The sequence below is a fragment of the Mobula hypostoma genome, chromosome 30 (assembly GCF_963921235.1).
Source record: "Mobula hypostoma chromosome 30, sMobHyp1.1, whole genome shotgun sequence".
NCBI lineage: Eukaryota > Metazoa > Chordata > Chondrichthyes > Myliobatiformes > Myliobatidae > Mobula > Mobula hypostoma.
This window is the reverse complement of record NC_086126.1, coordinates 4,455,773-4,480,274: the sequence shown is the minus strand read 5'-3', so window position 1 is coordinate 4,480,274 and position 24,502 is coordinate 4,455,773. Positions and strand designations below refer to the sequence as shown.

At 51.0% G+C, this 24,502-nt stretch overlaps 1 protein-coding gene across 4 annotated transcripts in view; it reads left to right on the top strand.

Moving 5' to 3' along the window:
• Positions 1-578: 578 nt before the first annotated feature.
• The window catches only part of LOC134339707 (neutral alpha-glucosidase AB-like), an 89,265-nt gene continuing 65,341 nt past the window's right edge, over positions 579-24,502 (top strand). Inside the window, exons 1-4 of one of the 4 annotated variants that reach the window (XM_063036432.1) lie at positions 579-690; positions 8,117-8,218; positions 13,850-13,958; positions 17,425-17,552. In XM_063036432.1, coding sequence (XP_062892502.1) covers positions 662-690; positions 8,117-8,218; positions 13,850-13,958; positions 17,425-17,552 — 368 coding nt within the window. In that variant the 5' untranslated portion in view covers positions 579-661. The remainder of the gene's footprint in view (positions 691-8,116; positions 8,219-13,849; positions 13,959-17,424; positions 17,553-24,502) is intronic. The other 3 variants (XM_063036431.1, XM_063036434.1, XM_063036433.1) reach the window with 3 other exon arrangements.

Sequence of the window (24,502 nt, the reverse complement as noted above, 5' to 3'; positions counted from 1 at the left end):
CACCAGCAACTTTTATGTGTGTTGTCTGATTGAGAGGAGATTTGATAGAGGTATATAAAATTATCAGGGGTATAGATAAGCTGAATGCAAGCAGGCTTTTTTTTGGGTCATGGGTTAAGGGTGAAAGACGAAATATTTAAGAGGAATAATGAGGAGGAACTTTTTCACTCATTGAGGGTGGACGAGCTGCCTGTGGAAGCGGTGGATGAAGGTTCGATTTCAATTTAAGAGAAGTTTGGAAATGTATGGTAGGGATTTGGGGGGGCTATGGTCCAGGTGCAGGTCGATGGAGTAGCAGATTATAGTCGGACACAGACTAGAGGGGCCGAAGGGCCGGTTTCTATGATAAAAGTGGAAAGTGCATACAGTAATCCAAACCATATCTGCCAATCAAACTCGGGTTGACCCGGGCTGTCAATCACACAGCCGTCAATCAGTCTCAGCTTGTCAATCATTAACCCACGCCCCTGGCAACGCGCGAAGGGCCACCCCCCCACCCCCGTGCGACTCCGACCAATCAGCGGACGCTGACGTGTCGGCGCTGAGATGCCGAGCGAGGGAGAAAGTGGGAGGCTGGGGGGGGCGTGGCCCGGCCGGCGCGCGGCTGACGTTCAGGTGCGCGCCGACGTCACGCGGAACGGCTTCAGTGTCGGGGCCCAAGATGGCGGCGCTGGCGGGAGGGCGGCTGAGGTAAAGCGGCCTCGGGTGGTCGGGGAGGGCGTCCGCGGGGCTCGTTGACGCTTCGGGCTCGGGAACCGGGGGCCGGAGGGGTGGATGCAGCCCCCTTGCATCGCGTGGGCCCGAGTCCAGGGTCGGGGTGGCCCCGTGAGTGCCCGCTTTGATTGCACCTGATGGGGGCCTCGGGGATGCGGCTTCCTGTCCCGCCCGGGAGTCTCTGGCCTTCCCTTGAGCTCCCGGCACCCCATCAGGCTCTTTCCCCACACCTCCTCTCACCGGAGGGATGGAGGCCGCGGGCTTCATCCTGAGGCCCCATTTAGAGTTGACTGCCGGGGAGGTGGGTGAACAAAACGGACCCTGCGCCGGGTGATTTGCTCCGAGTTGCTCCTTGTTCTGGTTTCCAAAGCTCTTGCATCGGTCCACTCGCCCACACTTACCGAGAAGTTTAGGTGGGAGGGGTTATGGAGCGCCATGGTCCCAAGTGCTGCTCGATGGGACTAGATAGCATGGACTAGATGGGCCGAAGGGGCTGTAGTGCCCTGCAACTCGTTTCTACTTCTGAAAGTTGGATGTTTTGAGCCCCCACCCCCACTTGAAAGAGACGATGGCTGTGCACTGAAGTAGATAGGATTTATTCCTCGGCAGCTGCAGGCAGCCTCAATCAGTTAGTCATAGTCAGACTTTATTGATCCCGGGGGGAAATTGGTTTTCGTTACAATTGCACCATAAGTAATTAAATAGTAATAGAACCATAAATAATTAAATAGTAATATGTAAATTATGCCAGGAAATAAGTCCAGGACCAGCCTATTGGCTCAGGGTGTCTGACCCTCCAAGGGAGGAGTTGTAAAGTTTGATGGCCACAGGCAGGAATGACTTCCTATGACGCTCTGTGTTGCATCTCGGTGGAATGAGTCTCTGGCTGAATGTACTCCTGTGCCCAACCAGTCCATTATGTAGTGGATGGGAGACATTGTCCAAGATGGCATGCAACTTGGACAGCATCCTCTTTTCAGACACCACCGTCAGAGAGTCCAGTTCCATCCCCACAACATCACTGGCCTTACGGGTGAGTTTGTTGATTCTGTTGGTGTCTGCTACCCTCAGCCTGCTGCTCCAGCACACAACAGCAAACATGATCGCACTGGCCACCACAGACTCGTAGAACATCCTCAGCATTGTCCGACAGATGTTAAAGGACCTCAGTCTCCTCAGGAAATAGTGACGGCTCTGACCCTTCCTGTAGACAGCCACAGTGTTCTTTGACCAGTCCAGTTTATTGTCAATATGTATCCCCAGGTATTTGTAATCCTCCACCATGTCCACACTGACCCCCTGGATGGAAACAGGGTTCACCGGTACCTTAACTCTCCTCAGGTCTACCACCAGCTCCTTAGTCTTTTTCACATTAAGCTGCAGATAATTCTGCTCACACCATGTGACAAAAGTTTATTGTAATGTGCCATGAAGTTCCTTGCTCGTATGAAGCTCAGAAAATAAACGGTGTACATCAGTGTACTTAACAGGGGTAGAGCACCTCTTGTCTTTACCCACCATCTCCACATCCCCCACATTATCCCCCACAGCTTCAGCCATCTCCAGAGGGATTCTACCACTAAATGTATCTTTACCCCCCCCACCCCCCTTGCTTCTGGGCTTTCCGCAGGGATCGCACCCTGTGAAATCCCCATGTCTGTTCTTTCCTCCCTCAGTGCTACACCTGCCCCAACACCACCTCCCTCACCTCTATTCAAGGCCCTAAACAGTCCTTCCAGGTGAGGCACAGCCTCACCTGTGAATCTGTTGAGGTCCAATACTGAGTCCTCCTCTACATCGTTAAGACACTTCGTAAAGTGGGGGGGGGCGGGGGGCGGGGGCACTTCGTCGGGTGCCTCCACTCTGTCTGCCACAAGTGGGACTTCCCGGTGGCCAAACGTTTTAGTTCCCATTCTGACATGTTGGTCCATGACCTCCTCTTGTGCTAAGATGAGGCCACCCTCAGGGCAGAGGAGCAACACCTTGTATTGCGTTTGGGTAGCCTCCAACCTGATGGCATTAACATCGATTTCTCCTCCCGGTGGAAAAAAGAATCACCTCCCTCTCCCCTCTTCCTCTCATCCCTACTCTAGCCTCTTATCTCCTCTCACCTGCCTTTCTCCTATACTCTCTGCTCCTATCAGATTCCTTCCTCACCAGCCCTTTATTTTTCCTGGCCTCACCTGTAAGCTTCCAGCTATCCTCCTTCCCCTCGCCCCCACCTTTTTATTCTGACGTCTTCTCCCTTCCTGCTCAGTCCTGTAAAGGGTCTCAGCCCAAAATGTTGACTGTTTATTCATTTCAATAGATGCTGCCTGACCTGCTGAGTTCCTCCAGCATTGTGTGTGTGTGTTGCTCTGGATTTCCAAATCTCTTGTGTTTATGATGTAAATCATAATCAGGTTTAATATCACTGGCATATGTCATGAAATTTGTTTTAACTTTGTGGCAGCAGTACTATGCAATACATGATAATAGAGAAAAAAACGGAATCAAGTAAATCTATATATAAAATAGTTAAACCAGTACTGCAAAAATAGAAATAAAAAAAGTAGTGAGGTTGTGTTCATGGGTTCAGTGTCCATTCATGAATCGGATGGCAGAGGGGAAGAAGCTGTTCCTGAGTCAGTGAATGTGTGTCTTCAGGCTCCTGTACCTCCTCCCTGATGGTAACAATGAGAAGAGGGCATGTCCTGGGTGATGGGGGTCCTTAATGATGGATGCCTCCTTTCTGAGGCATGGCCTTTTGAAGATATGCTGGATACTGTGGAGACTGGTGCCCCTGATGGAGCTGACTGAGTTTACACATTTCTGCAGCTTACTTTGATCCTGCGCAGTGGACCCCACCAGTATTAGACCATATCAGATGCTGGAGCCTGGAGCAATGCACAAAAAGCTGGAGGAACTCAGCAGGTCAGTCAGCACCTATGGATGTGGATGGAAATGGGCCATTAATGTTTCAGGTTAAAACCCTCCTGGACCAGGTGAAGGGTCTTGACCTGAAACACTGTGGTTTCCCTCTAAAGATGCTGCCTGACCTGCTGAGTTCCTCCATTCTGTCTTGCTTCAGTATGCGGTTCTGTGCAAGAGCCTTAGGCACATGTATGTTTGTGTGTGTGTATCCTGTGTTTGTCAACGTGGGGTGGAGAGCAAATTTGTAAATCTGGCGGGAGCAGAGGATGTTGGGAATGCTGTGGGACAGATGGCAGAGAAGGATTGTCGGGTGGCACGGGTGCAGACACACCCAGCCCTGAGGCACCAGGCAAGGTCATTTGATTCCAAACAATTGGTTTATTGATCAGTACAGAATATCTCTCTGGTGCTTCCTGCTCCTTCCCCTCTCCCTAACTATGGTTCCCCTTCCCACTCCCAGTCCACAAGAGAGACTCTATCAGAATCTGTTTTATCATCACTCACAGATGTCTTGAAATGTGGTTTGTGGCAGTGCGGCTGCAGTACATAAAATTATTACAGTACTTGTTATATAATTAGTCACCGTAGTTTAAAAAAATATATATATGTGTGCCGAAGACTTTTGCACAGTACTGTATGTCAGATAGTTTTGTCATTATTGATGTGATATGTTTATTTTTGCTGTTTGCAAATCAGCTGCTCTACTTCCTACATTGTAATTTAGGAAACGTGGCTCTAAAAGGTTTTATCTCTTCCTGAGGTTGTGTAAACAAGAGCAGATAGAAAACAGTACCGGGCCTTCAGCCCATGAACTTTATCAACCTGCCCCACCATCAATCTCGCCCTTCCTTTCTACATAGTCCATAAACCTCCATTTTTATTTAATCCATGTCTCTTTCGCAGTCCGTTGCTCGGTAACGTGTGGTATTGCGTAGGCGATCATGGTCCTCGACCATGTTTGTTCTTGGCAAAATCTTTCTGCAGAAGTGGCTTGCCATTGCCGTCTTCTGGTCCGTGTCTGTACAAGACGGGTGACCCCAGCCATTATCAATCCTTCTCAGAGATTGTCTAGCCTGGCGTCAGTGGCCGCATGACCGGGAATTGTGATGTGCACCGGCTGTTCGTATGACCATCCACCACCTGCCCCCATGGCTTCATGTGACTCTGAACCGGGGGGCGGGCACTAGACCTTGCCCAAAGGTGACCTGCAGGCTAGCGGAGGGAAGGAGTTTCTTGCACCTCCTTTGGTAGAGACGTATCTCCACCCCGACACCCAAGTCTATCTAAGAGTCTCTTAAAGGTCCGAATGTAGCAGCCTCTACCACCACCATATGAATTAATTTATTTAGAGATACTGTGTGGAACAAGCCCTTCCTGCCTCTCGAGCCGTGTTGCCCTGGAACGCACCTATTTAACACTAGCCTAATTACAGGACAGGTTGACCTCCGAACTGGCACATCATTGAACTGTGGAAGGAGACCCACGCAGTCACGGGGAGAACGTACAGCCTCCTTACAGACGGCGGAGGAATTGAACCCGGGCCGCTGGCGCTGCAATAACATTACGTCTGCCGTCCCACCCTGTCTGTTATAATAACACACGTTATCCCCATGGGTCTGAGAAAGAAACAAATTGGTCAACAGGTCAGGCAGCAGCTGCGGAGAGAGAAACATAGAAAATAGGTGCAGGAGTAGGCCACTCAGACCTTCGAGCCTGCACCACCATTCAGTACGATCATGGCTGATCATCCAACTCAGAACCCTGTCCCCGCCTTCTCTCCATACCCCCTGATCCCTTTAGCCACAAGGGCCATATCGAACTCCTTAAATATAGCCAATGAACTGGCCTCAACTGTTTCCTGTAGCAGAGAATTCCACAGATTCACCACTCTCTGTGTGAAGAAGTTCTTTCTCATCTCGGTCCTAAAAGGCTTCCCCTTTATCCTCAAACTGTGACCCCTCATTCTGGACTTCCCCAACTTTGGGAACAATCTTCCTGCATCTAGCCTGTCCAATCCCTTTAGAATTTTATACGTTTCAATCAGATCCCCCCTCAATCTTCTAAATTCCAACGAGTACAAGCCCAGTTCATCCAGTCTTTCTTCATATGAAAGTCCTGCCATCCCAGGAATCAATCTGGTGAACCTTCTTTGTACTCCCTCTATGGCAAGGATGTCTTTCCTCAGATTAGGGAACCAAAACTGCACACAATATTCCAGGTGTGGTCTCACCAAGGCCTTGTACAACTGCAGTAGTACCTCCCTGCTCCTGTACTCGAATCCTCTTGCTATGAATGCCAGCATACCATTCGCCTTTTTCACCGCCTGCAGTACCTGCATGCCCACTTTCAATGACTGGTGTACAATGACACCCACACTGGGTTAACACTTCTACCGATGCTGCCTGACCTGAGTGTTCCTGACATTTTCTTCCAGATATTGCTACAACAGCTCTCCTGTCGGGTCAGCTCCAGGCAATGACATCAGTGGGCACTTCTGAAGCTGTGAATTCCGTGTAGAAGGGGCTGAGGACTTATTTTGGGGGGAAGCTTCCACTAATGTTTTTCTCATGACTCCGGAGGTAGAACATTCCCCTTTACTTGAAGAGGTTGCTCAGCCCATCAAAATCATCGTGGCTCCCAGAAGCTACGCTCCCCTCATTGCCGCATTACAGGCCCTTTAGCTCGCGGGTGGTGAGAGGGTGGAACGAGCTGCCAGCGCAAGAGGTGCGCGCGAGCTCGATTTCAACGTCTTAGAGAAGTTTAGATAGGTACATGAGTAGCAGGGGTACGGAGGGCTCTGATCCCGGTGTGGGTCGATAGGAGTAGGCAGTTTTAAGTGGTTTTGGCACGGACTGGATGGGCTGAAGGGCCTATTTCTGTGCAGTACTTCTCTCTGACACACGAACACAGCCAAACAAAACAGCGTTCTTCTGAGGCCTAGTACCAACAGTCACACACACAGCACATTTGGAACGTACAGTTACAGTAGCAAAAAGCATACAGTCTGTCTCTATCACCACCCCGGCAACACGTTCCATGCACCCACCCCTCTGTATAATAAAAAACTTAGCTCTGACTTTCCTCCAGTCACCTTAAAGTCATGTCCCCTTGTATAAGTCTTTTCTGACCTGTAAAAAGGTCTCTGCCTGCCCGCTTTATCTATGCCACTTATCGCCTGTACACCTCCACAACTTATTCTCTCTCATGTGCCATCCACTCCCCGTTGCTTCTCCTTGCCACTTACACCAGGAGTAAGTACTCGTGTGCCAGCAGTGTTGGAGGAAACCATAATTCTATGAGGGAGCTTGCATAGTCACAGGGAAACATTTAAACGTCATGCAGGCGGTGCCTAGAGTCAGGACTGAATCCATTTTGCTGACTGCTGCCTCATTGTGGCATCAAAATGGTGCCAGAAGATTACCACCACCCCTAAGCAGATTGGGGTCAGAATCAGGTTTAATATCACTGATGTGTGCGTGTTGGGAAATTTGTCGTTTTGCAACAGCAGTGCTGTGAAATACATTGAGCCATTTACCAAAGGTTCCAATAATTACTACAGAAAGAGAGCAGAATTGTTCAAGGTTCATTGACCGTTCAGAAATCTGAGGCTGGAGGGAAGAAGCTATTCCTGAGTCACGGACTGCGTGGCTCCAGGTTTCCGTACCCCCTCCCTGATGGTGGCAATGAGGAGAGGGCACGCCCTGGGTGACAGGAGTCCTTAATGGTGGTGCTTTTTGAAGGTGTCCGCGGTGGAACTGGCTGAGGTTGCAACCCTCCGCTGCTTTTTTCCAATCCTGTGCGGTGGCCCCTCCGTACCAGACTGTGATGCAGCCAGTCAGAATACTCTTCATGGTACCCTGACAGGTGTCGACACTCGGGAACTTGAAGCAGAGTCTCTGCTCTCTGTTGGCCTTCTCTAAGTGTACTAACCCTTCAGGTTCCCCCTTGATTTTGTGCTCTTATCACAAGCCTGTGGGAATGTGACTCTTGGGTATTTGAGATGGGATGGGGGTGCAGAGGGAGCCACTCTTCAAGCCCATCACCCCTAATTGGGCAAAGGCCGGTGATAGCAGCACAACTGAGTCCTGGGACTCAGCAGGCCAGGTCGCATCCACGGATAGGAGTAAACGGTCGACTCCCAATGAAGGGTCAAGGGCTCAAAATGTAAGACTGTTTACTTTTTTACATAGATCTGCCTGACTTGTTCAATTCCTCCAGCATTTTGTGTCTGTTGCTTTGGAGAGTTTCTCCTCTGTCCTGGGCCAGTCTTTCAAGTTGTCCCCAGGAGTAGCCCAGAGATAAGATCTTTGGAGCTTCTGTTGGCGTTTCTGTAGCTCTGGGTTTTTACGGATTTGGGATTTCTAGCTCCGTGCCCAACCCTCTTCCTTTCACAGCCAGGCTTGAGACTGTCCGTGGCTGTGTTAACAGAGGAAAGACTGTCATCATCTTGCACTGTATGGTCTAATTTTTAAACTTGTCTCCCTTTCAGCCTCCGGCGGGTACTCCTGGCTTGGGTGACTCTTTATATTGCTACGACAGAAGCTGTGGACAGGAGTAACTTTAAAACCTGTGAACAAAGTTCATTCTGCAGGTGAGTGCAGAGTAAATCCACCTAGGAACCGAGTATCTCTCTCGAATTATTTATTGTTCTCTTTGGGCGCTGCGGTAGCAAAACAGCGTGACACTAGTGTGGCTCGGGTCTTCAGCGAGAAGTCTGTATGCATCCCCCCTGTGGAATGGAGTCTGTATGCATCCCCCCTGTGGAATGGAGTCTGTATGCGTCCCCCCCTGTGGAATGGAGTCTGTATGCGTCCCCCCCTGTGGAATGGAGTCTGTATGCGTCCCCCCCTGTGGAATGGAGTCTGTATGCGTCCCCCCCTGTGGAATGGAGTCTGTATGCGTCCCCCCCTGTGGAATGGAGTCTGTATGCGTCCCCCCTGTGGAATGGAGTCTGTATGCGTCCCCCCCTGTGGAATGGAGTCTGTATGCGTCCCCCCCTGTGGAATGGAGTCTGTATGCGTCCCCCCCTGTGGAATGGAGTCTGTATGCGTCCCCCCCTGTGGAATGGAGTCTGTATGCGTCCCCCCTGTGGAATGGAGTCTGTATGCGTCCCCCCTGTGGAATGGAGTCTGTATGCGTCCCCCCTGTGGAATGGAGTCTGTATGCATCCCCCCCTGTGGAATGGAGTCTGTATGCGTCCCCCCTGTGGAATGGAGTCTGTATGCATCCCCCCCTGTGGAATGGAGTCTGTATGCGTCCCCCCTGTGGAATGGAGTCTGTATGCGTCCCCCCTGTGGAATGGAGTCTGTATGCGTCCTCCCTGTGGAATGGAGTCTGTATGCGTCCCCCCTGTGGAATGGAGTCTGTATGCGTCCCCCCTGTGGAATGGAGTCTGTATGCGTCCCCCCCTGTGGAATGGAGTCTGTATGCGTCCCCCCTGTGGAATGGAGTCTGTATGCGTCCCCCCCTGTGGAATGGAGTCTGTATGCGTCCCCCCCTGTGGAATGGAGTCTGTATGCGTCCCCCCTGTGGAATGGAGTCTGTATGCATCCCCCCCTGTGGAATGGAGTCTGTATGCGTCCCCCCTGTGGAATGGAGTCTGTATGCGTCCCCCCTGTGGAATGGAGTCTGTATGCATCCCCCCCTGTGGAATGGAGTCTGTATGCATCCCCCCCTGTGGAATGGAGTCTGTATGCGTCCCCCCTGTGGAATGGAGTCTGTATGCATCCCCCCCTGTGGAATGGAGTCTGTATGCGTCCTCCCTGTGGAATGGAGTCTGTATGCGTCCCCCCCTGTGGAATGGAGTCTGTATGCGTCCCCCCCTGTGGAATGGAGTCTGTATGCGTCCCCCCCTGTGGAATGGAGTCTGTATGCGTCCCCCCTGTGGAATGGAGTCTGTATGCGTCCCCCCCTGTGGAATGGAGTCTGTATGCATCCTCCCTGTGGAATGCATGGGTTTCTCTCCAGGTATTCCTGTTTCCTCTCCCAGTCCAAAGACACGGTGTTTGGTAGGTTAATTGGTCATTGTAAATTGCCACGTAATTAGCCTAGGTTTATATTAGGGGTTGCTGTGTGGTGCGGCTCGAAGGGCCTATTCCACACTATCCCAATGAAATAAATGATGCAAGCTTTCCGCAGCTCGGTCTCCACATTTTTGACAGCAGTAACTAGATAAACTTTTACATCTCCCAGTGAAAGGCCCGTGTACCTGTGACGTAGAGCGCCCGGTAAACGCACTCCTTACATGAATTCACTCCCTCTCACACAAGCATTGCACTGTCATCCTGCTGTCGTTGTGCTGAGTGTTCGCACTTCCCTGGTATATTCTCATAATGGGTCCTAAAGTGTTGGCTGTACGGTGCCTTTCCTGCCCTACACGGTGGGACATTCCATTTCCTTAGTAATGGGGATGTGCAAAAATGTGTATATGTTGTTTGTATACTGTATTTAAGGGAGATGCTTCTATTTATTTTGTAATATGTATAGAGGGAAGTCCCTTTTAGAATGGAAATGAGGAGGAATTTCTTTAGCCAGAAGGTAGGAATCTGTGGAATTTGTTGCCACAGAGGGCTGTTGAGGCCAAGTCATTGGGTATATGTAAAGCGGAGTTTGACAGGTTCCTGATTAGTCAAGGCGTCAAAGGTTATGGGAAAAGGTAGGAGAATGGGGTTGAGAGGGATAATAAATCAGCCCTGATGGATTGGTGAAGCAGATTCGATGGGCCAAATAGCCTAATTATGGAGAGAGCGAGGATGGTTAGCTCTGGAATTCTCTTCTGAGGACTGAGGCTGGATCTTTAGCTGTGTTTAACGACACCTGTTGATATATTTTAGAAAAATTGGGGAACTGAGAGCTTTGGTGACCTGAAGAGGGGTTGAGTGTTGGAGGGTATACTAGCTGTCATTATTTGGCGGGGCAGGCTTGATGGGGATAAGTGGCCTTCACCTGTTTTTTGTGTGCATTTAAACAAGGTTCTGGTCTCAGCTACATGTACCGAGTAATTTGGGTAGGTGACAGTCCTGTCCTGAAAGGGCTGGCGTTCTCTGCCAGCAGCCCTTCCCCGCTTCCAGTTTGTCTGTTCATATACTTATTCAGAGCAGGGGTTCCCAACTTGAGCCATGGACCCCTGCGATTAACCAAGGGGCCCCTGAACCCCAGGTTGGGATCTCCTAATTTAGATATACGGGGCCCAGCGTGCCGCACCACCCAGCAACCCAGTGATTTAACCTTGACCTAATCACAGGACTATCTACAATGACCAGTTAACCTACTAAACACAGTCTTTGGACCATGGGATGAAACCCGTGTACACACAGGACGAATGTACAAACTTTCTTACAGGAAAGGCTGGAGCTGAACTCCAAACACAAACTCCTTGAGCTGTAACAGCATCGCGCAAAATGCAACTACTGTTGCTCCCTGGCTCCTTGTCACCCTCCAGACCAGTTCCATTACCCATCTGAATCTTGGCCACGATCATTGTTCGTTTTTCAATTCTTGTGCTCGTTCGTTCATTCCATGCCGTATTGTATGACGTGGCCGATCATGGTCTTGCTCACGATCATGATCATGGTTTGATGAAGCCACACTCAGGTTGGAGGAACAACACCTTATATTCTGTCTGGGTAGCCTCCAACCTGATGGCATGAACATTGACTTCTCTAACTTCCGTTAATGCCCCTCCTCCCCCTCGTACCCCATCCGTTATTTATTTATTCTTTTTCTCCTTCTGTCCCTCTCACTATACTCCTTGCCCATCCTCTGGGCTTCACCCCTCCCCCTTTGTTTCTCCCTGGGCCTCCCGTCCAATTATCCTCTCATATCCCTTTTGCCAATCAACTGTCCAGCTCTTGGCTCCATCCCTTCCCCTCCTGTCTTCTCCTATCATTTTGGATCTCCCCCTCCCCCTCCCACTTTCAAATCTCTTAGTAGCTCTTCTTTCAGTTAGTCCTGACGAAAGGTCTCGGCACGAAACGTTGACTGTACCTCTTCCTAGAGATGCTGCCTGGCCTGCTGCGTTCACCAGCAACTTTGATGTGTGTTGCTTGGTCTTTCTACGATTGTTCTTTGGCAAATTTTTCTACAGAAATGGTTTGCCACCACCGCCTACTGGATAATATCTTTGCAAGACTGGTGACCCCCCAACCATTATCAATACCTTTCAGTGATTGCATAATGAGGACTTGTGATGTGCACTGGCTGCTCATACCTGCTCCCATGGCTTCTCCGATTGGGGCTAAGCAGGTGCTAGACCTTGCCCAAGGGTGACCTACAGGCTAGCGGAGGGAAGGTGCACCTTACACCTCCTTTGGTAGAGACGTACCTCCATCTCACCCTTGTGCTCACTGACCTGAATTGCAACCCCTCTTGTTTTATTGTTCTTTCCCTTCTAAGGTTTCTTCCCGGGACTCCCATCTGTCCCCGTCTCCACGGTCTGCCCGTCAAGATCCTCCTCCCTGCGTGCACACTCCCTGCTCAACTTCTTGCAGCCATTCCCACCTTCTGCCTGGCCATTGGATTCTGGAGTTACTTGCTAGATTTCTTCCTTTGGGTTATGTCAGAGATACAGCAGGGTAACAGGCCCTTCTGGCCCAGCGACCTCACACTACACGCGTGACTGATCAGCCTTTGAACCAGTACGACTCTGGGATGTGGGAGGAGCCCAGAGCACCCGGAGGAAGCCCGCAGAGTCAGGGAGAGAAAATGTACACGCTCCTTATGGACAGTGCTGGGGTTGAACCTGGGTGGCTGGCTCCATGGTTGCGTTACACTAACTGCTATGCTACATACCACTCGTACTGTACCGTACTGATTTCCTCCCCTCTTCTTGTTAATACCAACCTCAAAGTAAATTTATTATCAAAGTACATACATAAAAACATAGAAAACCTACAGCACAATAAAGGCCCTTCGGCCCACAAAGCTCTGCCGAACATGTCCTTACCTTAGAACTACCTAGGCTTACCCCTAGCCCTCTATGTTTCTAAGCTCCATGTACCTATCCAGGAGCCTCTTAAAAGACCCTATTGTTTCCGCCTCCACCACCGTCGCCGGCAGCCCATTCCATACACTCACCACTCTCTGCGCAAAAAAAAAACTTAGCCCTGACATCTCCTGTGTACCTATTTCCAAGCACCTTAAAACTATGTCCTCTCATGCGAGCCATTTGGGAAAAAGCTTCTGACTATCCACATGATCAATGCTTCTCATTATCTTGTACACCTCTTATCAGGTCACCTCTCATCCTCCTTCGCTCCAAGGAGAAAAGGCCGAGTTCACTCAACCTATTCTCATAAGGCATGCTCCCCAATCCAGGCAGCATCCTTGTAAATCTCCTCTGCACCCTTTCTATGGTTTCCATGTCCTTCCTGTAGTGAAGGGACTGGAACTGAGTACAGTACGCCAAGTGGGGCCTGACCAGGGTCCTATGTAGCTGCAACATTACCTCTCGGCTCTTAAACTCAATCCCACAGTTGATGAAGGCCAATGCACTGTATGCCTTCTTAACCACACAGTCAACCCGTGTAGCAGCTTTGAGTGTCCTATGTCCTAGAACCCTAAGATCCCTCTGATCCTCCACACTGCCAAGAGTCTTACTATTAATAATATATTCTGCAATCATATTTGACCGACCAGAATGAACCACCTCACACTTATCTGGATTGAACTCCATCTGCCATCCACCCTCTCAATCAGTGGTATGAGTAGTCGTTACAAACTGGGGTCTTCCTTGGTTGCAGTGGATGCCCATGACGTCTTCTGTGCCTTGTCGTGCCCTTCACTCTCCATGGAACGTTGCAGAACAGTCTTCCTGGCCATTGGATTTCACTGGGAATCTCATCCGCTCAGTCCGCACGGAGCTGACTTCGCCTGCTAGCATGGGCACGTCCCTGTCTCACCGGGGTACGAGGCCCGCCGGCTACCCTCGCCCGGTTTAGCCCACTTGTCGAAGCAGTGTACTGGGGTGTGGCTGCTGTCGCATGCAAACAGCTGCTTGGAGCCACAGGTGAGAGTCGAGTGTGCGGTGCGGTGGGGTCCGAAGGTGAGTGAGCGGCCTTGGAATGGACACGACGAGCCCTCTACCTGGACACCCCAAATTTAAAAAAGTACATAAATACGTAAATTGATGCATCTTCTTGTAGAGACAGAGACCAAAATGGGTCGAGTTACCGGACAGCATCTGGCGCTCGATAATGAGGCCTTTCTTTTCCATCCTTTCCAGGCGGCAGAGGAACATTAAGCCAGAAAATTCTCCCTATCGAGCGCTGCTCAACTCCTTGGAGGTGTCTGAGAAAAACATCAAGCTGCAGATAATTAATGAAGTCAGTAAGGTGAGTGCTTATGCAGAGTGTGGATAAAGCAAGCCACATCAAGATTCTGGGATTTGTAAGACTGGGGGGGGGGCGAACACGTAGCATTGGTGCCACGATAGCATTATAGGTAGTGCGAGGCGACGGAGTTCGGAATTCAGTTCCGGCGTCTTCTGTAAGAAATTTTGTGCATCCTTCTCGCGCGCCTGTGGATTTCCTCCGGGTAATTGGGTCATTGTAAATTGCTGTGTGATTAGACTAGGTGTTAAATCAGTGAGGTGCTGGGCGGCAACTCAGTGGGCTGGTATCTCCTATTTAATACCGTAAATTCCGGAGTATAAGCCGACCCCCCCATTTTCAAGGTTAAAAAAGTGACTTTTTCATGTTACCTTTGTATAAGCCGACCCCTTTTGTAGAGGTTTTGGACCAGGGAGGGAAGTTTTGGATTAGGTTCCCAATGGTAAAGAATCCTCTGAAATGTAACCCCCATGAAACCATTTAGCGCCCATCGTAATCTTGTTAAAACATAACCTGGGATGGTGGGATCAGTACGTGTTCTCAGTATTGAGTTTGCGACCACCATGTACAAAAGATTAAAACGAATGCGATATGATGCTGGCTTCAAGCTGAAGGTTGTTGATTTTGCTAAAGGAACAAATAATTCTGCAGCTGCTAAGAAGTTTAGTGTAAACGAGAAGCAAGTGAGAGAGCAGAGGACACGCTGAGGGAAAATGCCAAAGATTAAATGTGCAAACCGCGGGAAAACATGCCAGTGGGCCAGAACTGGAAGAAAAAGTTTTAGAGTGGTTGAATCACCAGCGATCATCTGGATACATTGTTACCAGAGAAATGATTCGAGTTCAAGCGTTGAAATGGGCCGAAAAACTTCGTGAGATCAGTGAAAATTTCAGAGCTACGCGAAGTTGATTTATGAATAGACGTGATCTTGTGTTGAGACAAAAAAACAAAGGTTGCTCAGAAATTGCCGAGTGACCTTGAGAATAAGATTACGGCCTTCCAATCGTTTGTAATCAAGCATTGAAAGGCACATTCTTACCTGCTCTCACTGATTGGTAACATGGACGAGACACCAATGTTCTTTGATTTTGCTGGCAACCGCACTGTCAATCAGAAGGGGGAGAAAACAGTCCTTGTCAAAACAACTGGACACGAGGAGCAACATTTTACTGTTGTGTTAATGTGTGTGGCTGATGGGATCAAACTACCACCGATGGTGATTTTTAAGAGGAAAACATTCCCAAAGAAAGAAAAATTCCCGCGGGTTGTTGTTGTTTACGTTCAAGAACACGGCTGGATGGACGAAGTGGGTTGCTTGAAGTGGATTAGAGAGGTGTGGCGTCAACGTCCCGAAGGTTTCAGGAAGGAAAAGTTGCTACTTGTCTGGGACATGTTCAAAGCGCACTTGTAAGGTGAGACAAAAGCAGCATTGAAAGCTGAAAATACAGACATTGCAGTCATCCCCAGTGTGAGAGTTTCAAGCTCTGAACATTTCACAACAACAGTGTGTACAAGTAAATTGAGAAACAGAATATTTTGTAGATCTTTTGTGTAGATTTCATAAGCGTTTGTACTTTCTTTTGTATTTGACTCAAAAACAGCCAATAAATATGACTGTCTTCCGTGTATTCATTTTTCCAAAGTTGGCACCCTCTGTATAAGCCGACCCCCTAATTTTAGGGCCAATATCTCGGCTTATACACCGGAATTTACGGTAGATGAAATAAATTAATTACGGCAACACATCTGCAGATTTTCTCTTGTTAACCTTTTATGCTTTTGCTGTATCGTTTGCTTCAATGGGAGCCTGTCTCCCAGGAAAAACAAAACAGCCATTGCCCAGCTAACCTGGGAAAGTGACCAACTCTGCAAATTTTACAGGCCCTTTGAGTGGCTCAGTTAGGCCCTTCACTTTTTAGTACCCACCACCACTGATCGGGGTTCGATTCCTGCCCGCTGTCTGTTAAGGATTTCGTGCGTTGGCCCGGTGACCGTGCACTTTCCTCTGGGTGCTCCAGTTCCCAAAGACAAATGGTTCGGCTTCATGAGTTGTGGGCATGCTATGTTGGTGCCATAAACTTGTCAACACTTCCAGGCTGCAGCCAGCACGATCCTTGCTGGTTTGATTTGACACCACCGATGCAGTTTGCTGTTGGTCTCCATGTACGTGTGACAAATAAAGCCAATCATATCTCTTTAGAAGTAACCATTTTTAAAAAAAAGGCCTTTCTGCCCACAATATTGTGCCGACATTTTGATCTACTCTAAAATCAATCTAACCCTTCCCCCCATTTTTCTATCATTCATGTGCCTCTCTAAAACAGTCTCTTAAACGCCCTAATGTATCAACTGGGGTGAAGGGGGTGGAGATACGTCTCTTCCAAAGGAGGTGTAAGCTGCTTCTTCCCTCCACTAGCCTGCAGGTCACCCTTGGGCAAAGTGTAGCAACTGCTTAGCACCCCGACCAGGATCACGAGAAGCCATGGGATCAGGTGGTGGATGGTCATATGAGCAGCCGGTGCAGATCACAAGTCCAGGTTATGTGACCACTGACAGCAGGCAGACAATCTCCAAAGAGCATTGAAAATAGCTGGGGGGGGGGGGGGTCACCCGTCTTGTAAGGACACTGTGCAGAAGAAGGCGATGACAAACCACTTCTGTGCGAAAATTTGCTACGTTCATTCGTGGTCAATAGACCGGGATTGCGTACGTCATTTGACAAGGCACAGAATGACTTTGATGACTGTATCTCCTCTACCACCACTGCTGGCAGGGCATTCCGCGCACCCACCATTTAAGGAAAAAGAAATTACCTCTGACGTCCCCCTATACGGTTCTCAAATCATCTTACAATTCTATCTTGTCCTATTAGCCGTTTCCACCCTGGGAAAAAATCTCTATTATCTTGTGTACCTCTCACCCTCCTTTGCTCCCAAGAGAAAAACCCCTAACTCACTTAACCTATATTTGAAAGACACGTTCTCCAATCTAGCCTGCATCCTGGTAAATCTGCTCTGCACTCCCTTCCTAAACTTCCTCATCCATCCTATAGTGAGGCGACCGGAACTGAACACAATACTCCCAGTGTGGTCAATTATAGAGCCACTATTGAATGCAGTCCCCTATCTAACGACGGCCCACGCACCAATGCCTTTCTAAACACCCTGTCGTCTTCTTGGAATGGTTTGCCATCTCTTGTTATTTGCTCCTCTAGGTATCCACTTGGGCAAAGCTTTCAGGTCAGGGGATAAAGGGTGAATAATTGAATAAAAATAGCGCTGAGGACGAGCGGTGGTATTGTGCTTAACTTCTGCACGTGGAGTGGTGCCCTGTCGAGCAAGGGGCAAGAGCTGGGGAAGGGGTGGGTATTACTTCCAGTCACACCTGACTGCACCTTACAGTGCCACCGTATGGGTGTTCAACACAGATATCAGTACGCATGTGTGTGTGTGTCTATGCACTTTTGCAGGTTCCTCTATTACTTGAAGTGTACGGTCTACAAGGCAACATGACCAGGATTAAAATTAATGAGCTGATCCCATTGAAACCCAGATACGAGGTCCAAGATGTATTAATACAAGATCCACCTACTGTACCGTAAGTCTTATATATTGTTAATCTCTGCTTTTTTCTTTAAATCCTCTGTTCGTATGCAATACTCTGCAAAAAACCTGGGCACCCTAGATTTTTTAAAATATGGACTCAGATGGTTTGGCCTCCAGAACTCTGGTCTCAACATCATCAAGACTGGGATTACCTGGAGAGACAGAAGCAAGAGAGGCAGCCAAAGTCTGTAGAACTGTGGCAAGTTCTCCAAGATGCCTGGAACAACCTTCAGGCCGATTTTCTTAAAAACCACACAATAGGGAAGTTTATAAGAAAAAATTGTAGGAAAGTCCTCCCAAAGGTAGCGGATTAGGCCCTGTACATCGCGTGTAAAGCCTTTGCAACCATCGAGCACGTCTGCCTGAAACGCTGTTGTAGGAAAGCAGGATTCCTAATCAGTTAACCGCACCACCCAGCCCATGCTCTTTTCCTGCTACTGCCAACAGGTAGAAGGTACAAGAGCCCTGGGACTCTCACCACCAGGTTCAAGAGCAGTTCATCAACCATCAGGCTCGAACCAAAAGGGGATAACGGCACTCACTTGCCCATCCATTGAGATGTTCTCACAACCAGTGATCCCACTTTAAAGACTCTTTATCTCATGTCCTCGTTATTTATTGCTATTTATTTATATTTGCATTTGCACAGTTTGTTATCTTCTGCACTCCAGTTGATCTTTCACTGATCCTGTGGTAGTTACCATTCCATAGATTTGCTGACTATGCCCACAGGAAAATGAATCTCAGGGTTGTATGTGGGGACATATATGTACTCTGATAATAGGATTTACTTTGAACTTTGACAGTGTACCGAAGAGATTTGATGCAGTTTTAAAGGCAAAAGGTGGTCACACCAAATAATGATTTGATTTAGGTTTATTTAACTGCTTACTGCTATATATAGTAAATTTTTCGATATTTAGAAACTTTTCATTTGATTATTTTGAAAGCATCTTCACATTACAGATCTTTTTTTGAACATGTGCCTAAGACTTTTGCACAATACTATATAAATCCATAGCTGTGATAGTTAATGCCTCTTAAATTGTGCTGTGAGGTGATTAGGATCGCTTTTGGGAAATGAAAGTGGTGGTTAGTATTGTTCACGACTGCATGGGTTAGATTCGGAGTCTGTTTTGCCCAGCACATCGCTGTGAAAGGATTTATCAAACATCTTGTGGGGATGGGTTGCACGTCCTTTAACCCACAAGACATAGGTGCAGAATTAGGCCATTCGGCTCATTGAATCTTCTCTGTCATTCCATCATGGCTGATTTATTATCTCTCTCAAACCCATTCTCCTGCCTTCTGTCCATATCCTTTGACATTCTGACTAATCAAGAGGGGATGCGATGGGGGTCCTTTGGTGGGTGGGCGGGATGGGCATCCTGGAGGGGCAGGATGGGTGTCCTTTGGGGAAGTGGCGTTGGACATGCTTTGTTGGTTAGTTTGGGCGACCTTTGGGGGTAGGTTCGGTGAGCTGGGGTTTTTCTATTTTGAGTGATGGAGGATGAGAGGTGATTGTGTGAAACGGTGGAAATGGCTAAGATGAGAGGGCATAATGTTTAAGATGTTTGGAGGAAAGTTTGGGGATGCCAGAAGTACGGTTTCTAAACAGACTGTGTGTGTGACAGTGTGGATGTCAGAGTGGTGGGTGTGTGTGACAGTGGGGATGTCGGAGTGGTGGGTGTGTGTGACGGTGGGGATGTCGGAGTGGTGGGTGTGTGACGGTGGGGATGTCAGAGTGGTGGGTGTGTGACGGTGGGGATGTCGGAGTGGTGGGTGTGTGTGACGGTGGGGATGTCGGAGTGGTGGGTGTGTGACGGTGGGGATGTCAGAGTGGTGTGTGTGTGACGGTGGGGATGTCGGAGTGGTGGGTGTGTGTGACAGTGGGGATGTCGGAGTGGTGGGTGTGTGACGGTGGGGATGTCAGAGTGGTGGGTGTGTGACAGTGGGGATGTCGGAGTGGTGGGTGTGTGTGACGGTGGGGATGTCGGAGTGGTGGGTGTGTGTGACGGTGGGGATGTCGGAGTGGTGGGTGTGTGTGACGGTGGGGAAGTCGGAGTGGTGGGTGTGTGACGGTGGGGATGTCGGAGTGGTGGGTGTGTGTGTGACAGTGGGGATGTCGGAGTGGTGGGTGTGTGTGACGGTGGGGATGTCGGAGTGGTGGGTGTGTGACGGTGGGGATGTCGGAGTGGTGGGTGTGTGTGACGGTGGGGATGTCGGAGTGGTGTGTGTGTGACGGTGGGGATGTCGGAGTGGTGGGTGTGTGACGGTGGGGATGTCGGAGTGGTGGGTGTGTGACAGTGGGGATGTCGGAGTGGTGGGTGTGTGTGACGGTGGGGATGTCGGAGTGGTGGGTGTGTGTGACGGTGGGGAAGTCGGAGTGGTGGGTGTGTGACGGTGGGGATGTCGGAGTGGTGGGTGTGTGTGTGACAGTGGGGATGTCGGAGTGGTGGGTGTGTGTGACGGTGGGGATGTCGGAGTGGTGGGTGTGAGACGGTGGGGATGTCGGAGTGGTGTGTGTGTGTGACGGTGGGGATGTCGGAGTGGTGTGTGTGTGACGGTGGGGATGTCGGAGTGGTGTGTGTGTGACAGTGGGGATGTCGGAGTGGTGTGTGTGTGTGACGGTGGGGATGTCGGAGTGGTGTGTGTGTGACAGTGGGGATGTCGGAGTGGTGGGTGTGTGTGACGGTGGGGATGTCGGAGTGGTGTGTGTGTGACGGTGGGGATGTCGGAGTGGTGTGTGTGTGACAGTGGGGATGTCGGAGTGGTGGGTGTGTGTGACGGTGGGGATGTCGGAGTGGTGTGTGTGTGACGGTGGGGATGTCGGAGTGGTGTGTGTGTGTGACAGTGGGGATGTCGGAGTGGTGTGTGTGTGAGACGGTGGGGATGTCGGAGTGGTGTGTGTGTGACGGTGGGGATGTCGGAGTGGTGGGTGTGTGTGACGGTGGGGATGTTGGAGTGGTGGGTGTGTGACAGTGGGGATGTCGGAGTGGTGGGTGTGTGTGACGGTGGGGATGTCGGAGTGGTGGGTGTGTGTGACGGTGGGGATGTCGGAGTGGTGTGTGTGTCGGAGTGGTGGGTGTGTGTGACGGTGGGGATGTCGGAGTGGTGGGTGTGTGTGACGGTGGGGATGTCGGAGTGGTGGGTGTGTGTGACGGTGGGGATGTCGGAGTGGTGGGTGTGTGTGACGGTGGGGATGTCGGAGTGGTGGGTGTGTGTGACGGTGGGGATGCCGGAGTGGTGGGTGTGTGTGACAGTGGGGATGCCGGAGTGATGTGTGTGTGTGACAGTGGGGATGTCAGAGTGGTGTGTGTGTGTGACGGTGGGGATGTCGGAGTGGTGTGTGTGACGGTGGGGATGTCGGAGTGGTGGATGTGTGACGGTGGGGATGTCGGAGTGGTGTGTGTGTGACGGTGGGGATGTCGGAGTGGTGTGTGTGTGTGACGGTGGGGATGTCGGAGTGGTGTGTGTGTGACGGTGGGGATGTCGGAGTGGTGGGTGTGTGACGGTGGGGATGTCGGAGTGGTGGGTGTGTGTGACGGTGGGGATGTCGGAGTGGTGGGTGTGTGTGACGGTGGGGATGTCGGAGTGGTGGGTGTGTGTGACGGTGGGGATGTCGGAGTGGTGGGTGTGTGACAGTGGGGATGTCGGAGTGGTGTGTGTGTGTGACAGTGGGGATGTCGGAGTGGTGTGTGTGTGACGGTGGGGATGTCGGAGTGGTGTGTGTGTGTGACGGTGGGGATGTCGGAGTGGTGGGTGTGTGTGACGGTGGGGATGTCGGAGTGGTGGGTGTGTGTGACGGTGGGGATGTCGGAGTGGTGGGTGTGTGTGACGGTGGGGATGTCGGAGTGGTGGGTGTGTGACGGTGGGGATGTCGGAGTGGTGGGTGTGTGTGACGGTGGGGATGTCGGAGTGGTGGGTGTGTGTGACGGTGGGAATGTCGGAGTGGTGGGTGTGTGACGGTGGGGATGTCGGAGTGGTGTGTGTGTGACGGTGGGGATGTCGGAGTGGTGTGTGTGTGTGACGGTGGGGATGTCGGAGTGGTGTGTGTGTGTGACGGTGGGGATGTCGGAGTGGTGGGTGTGTGTGACGGTGGGGATGTCGGAGTGGTGTGTGTGTGACGGTGGGGATGTCGGAGTGGTGTGTGTGTGTGACGGTGGGGATGTCAGAGTGGTGTGTGTGTGTGACGGTGGGGATGTCGGAGTGGTGTGTGTGTGACGGTGGGGATGTCGAAGTGGTGGGTCTGTGTGACGGTGGGGATGTCGGAGTGGTGGGTGTGTGTGACGGTGGGGATGTCGGAGTGGTGTGTGTGTGACAGTGGGGATGTCGGAGTGGTGGGTGTGTGTGTGACAGTGGGGATGTCAGAGTGGTGTGTGTGTGTGACGGTGGGGATGTCGGAGTGGTGTGTGTGTGACGGTGGGGATGTCGGAGTGGTGTGTGTGTGACGGTGGGGATGTCAGAGTGGTGGGTGTGTGTGACGGTGGGGATGTCAGAGTGGTGTGTGTGTGTGACGGTGGGGATGTCGGAGTGGTGTGTGTGTGACGGTGGGGATGTCGAAGTGGTGGGTCTGTGTGACGGTGGGGATGTCGGAGTGGTGGGTGTGTGTGACGGTGGGGATGTCGGAGTGGTGGGTGTGTGACGGTGGGGATGTCGGAGTGGTGGGTGTGTGTGACGGTGGGGATGTCGGAGTGGTGGGTGTGTGTGACGGTGGGGATGTCGGAGTGGTGGGTGTGTGTGACGGTGGGGATGTCGGAGTGGTGGGTGTGTGACGGTGGGGATGTCGGAGTGGTGTGTGTGTGACGGTGGGGATGTCGGAGTGGTGTGTGTGTGTGACGGTGGGGATGTCGGAGTGGTGGGTGTGTGTGACGGTGGGGATGTCGGAGTGGTGGGTGTGTGTGACGGTGGGGATGTCGGAGTGGTGTGTGTGTGTGACAGTGGGGATGTCGGAGTGGTGTGTGTGACGGTGGGGATGTCGGAGTGGTGGGTGTGTGTGTGACGGTGGGGATGTCGGAGTGGTGGGTGTGTGACGGTGGGGATGTCGGAGTGGTGTGTGTGTGACGGTGGGGATGTCGGAGTGGTGTGTGTGACGGTGGGGATGTCGGAGTGGTGGGTGTGTGTGTGACGGTGGGGATGTCGGAGTGGTGGGTGTGTGTGACGGTGGGGATGTCGGAGTGGTGTGTGTGTGACGGTGGGGATGTCGGAGTGGTGTGTGTGTGTGTGACGGTGGGGATGTCGGAGTGGTGTGTGTGTGACGGTGGGGATGTCGGAGTGGTGTGTGTGTGTGACGGTGGGGATGTCGGAGTGGTGTGTGTGTGACGGTGGGGATGTCGGAGTGGTGGGTGTGTGTGACGGTGGGGATGTCGGAGTGGTGGGTGTGTGACGGTGGGGATGTCGGAGTGGGGATGCCGGAGTGGTGGGTGTGTGTGACAGTGGGGATGTCGGAGTGGTGGGTGTGTGTGACAGTGGGGATGTCGGAGTGGTGTGTGTGTGACGGTGGGGATGTCGGAGTGGTGGGTGTGTGATGGTGGGGATGTTGGAGTGGTGGGTGTGTGACAGTGGGGATGTCGGAGTGGTGGGTGTGTGTGACGGTGGGGATGTCGGAGTGGTGGGTGTGTGTGACGGTGGGGATGTCGGAGTGGTGTGTGTGTCGGAGTGGTGGGTGTGTGTGACGGTGGGGATGTCGGAGTGGTGGGTGTGTGTGACAGTGGGGATGTCGGAGTGGTGGGTGTGTGACGGTGGGGATGTCGGAGTGGTGGGTGTGTGACGGTGGGGATGTCGGAGTGGTGGGTGTGTGTGACAGTGGGGATGTCAGAGTGGTGGGTGTGTGTGACGGTGGGGATGTCGGAGTGGTGTGTGTGTGACAGTGGGGATGTCGGAGTGGTGGGTGTGTGTGACGGTGGGGATGCTGGAGTGGGGATGCCGGAGTGGTGGGTGTGTGTGACGTTCTGCTGATCACAGTGCACATGCTGTGTGGACGCCACAATGTGTGGTGGCTCTTGCAGGCTGCCCCCGGCACATCCTGGGCTCTGTTGTTGCCACAAAAGACGAATTTCGCTGCATGTTTCGATATTTACGTGATAAGTAACCTTGGATCTTGAACGCACTGCCAGGGGCGATGGCAGAGGCAGATGCATTCGGGCCATTTAAGAGACTGTTTGATAAGCAAGTGGATAAAAGCAGAATGGAGGTGTATGTGGGAGGGAAGGGCGAGATTGATGGGTGAAAGGACTTGTGGAAGATCATGGGCAAAGGACCTGTCCTGTTACCGAATCCTTCTATCCTTTGCAGAACTTGTTTCTCATTGCTGCTGTTAGCTGTCATCAGGCATAGGAGCGGAATTAGGCCATCGGCCGTCAGGTCTGCACCACCATCAGATCATGACTGATTTATTTTGCCTCTCAGCCCCACTCCTACCTTCTCCCTGTAACCTCTTTCACCCTGACTAATCAAGGACCTATCGTCCCCAAACAGATCGTTGCCCAGCTATAACAGATCAGCAATTCCCTGAAAGTGTATATAGGACCGTTAAAAAAAAAGCTTTTGGCATATTGGCCTTCATAAATCAGCGTACTGAGTCGAGGAGTTGGGATGTTATGTCGAAGTAGGTGAGGCCTAATTTGGGGTATTGTGAACAGGAAAGATGTAAATAAGGTTGAAAGAGTACAGAGAAAATTTACCAGGATGTTTTCGGGACTTGAGGACCTGAATTACAGGGAAAGGGTGAACATGTTAGGGCTTTCTGGAGCGCAGGAGAATGAGGGGAGATTTGATAGAGGTGTACAAAATGATGTGTAAATACAAGCAGGCCTTATCCACTGAGACTGGGTGAGACTTGGAACCAAGGTCATAGGTCAAGGGTGAAAGGTGAAATATTTGAAGGGAACCTGAGGGGGGACTTATTCACTCAGAGGGTGGTGAGAGGGTTGAACGGGCTGC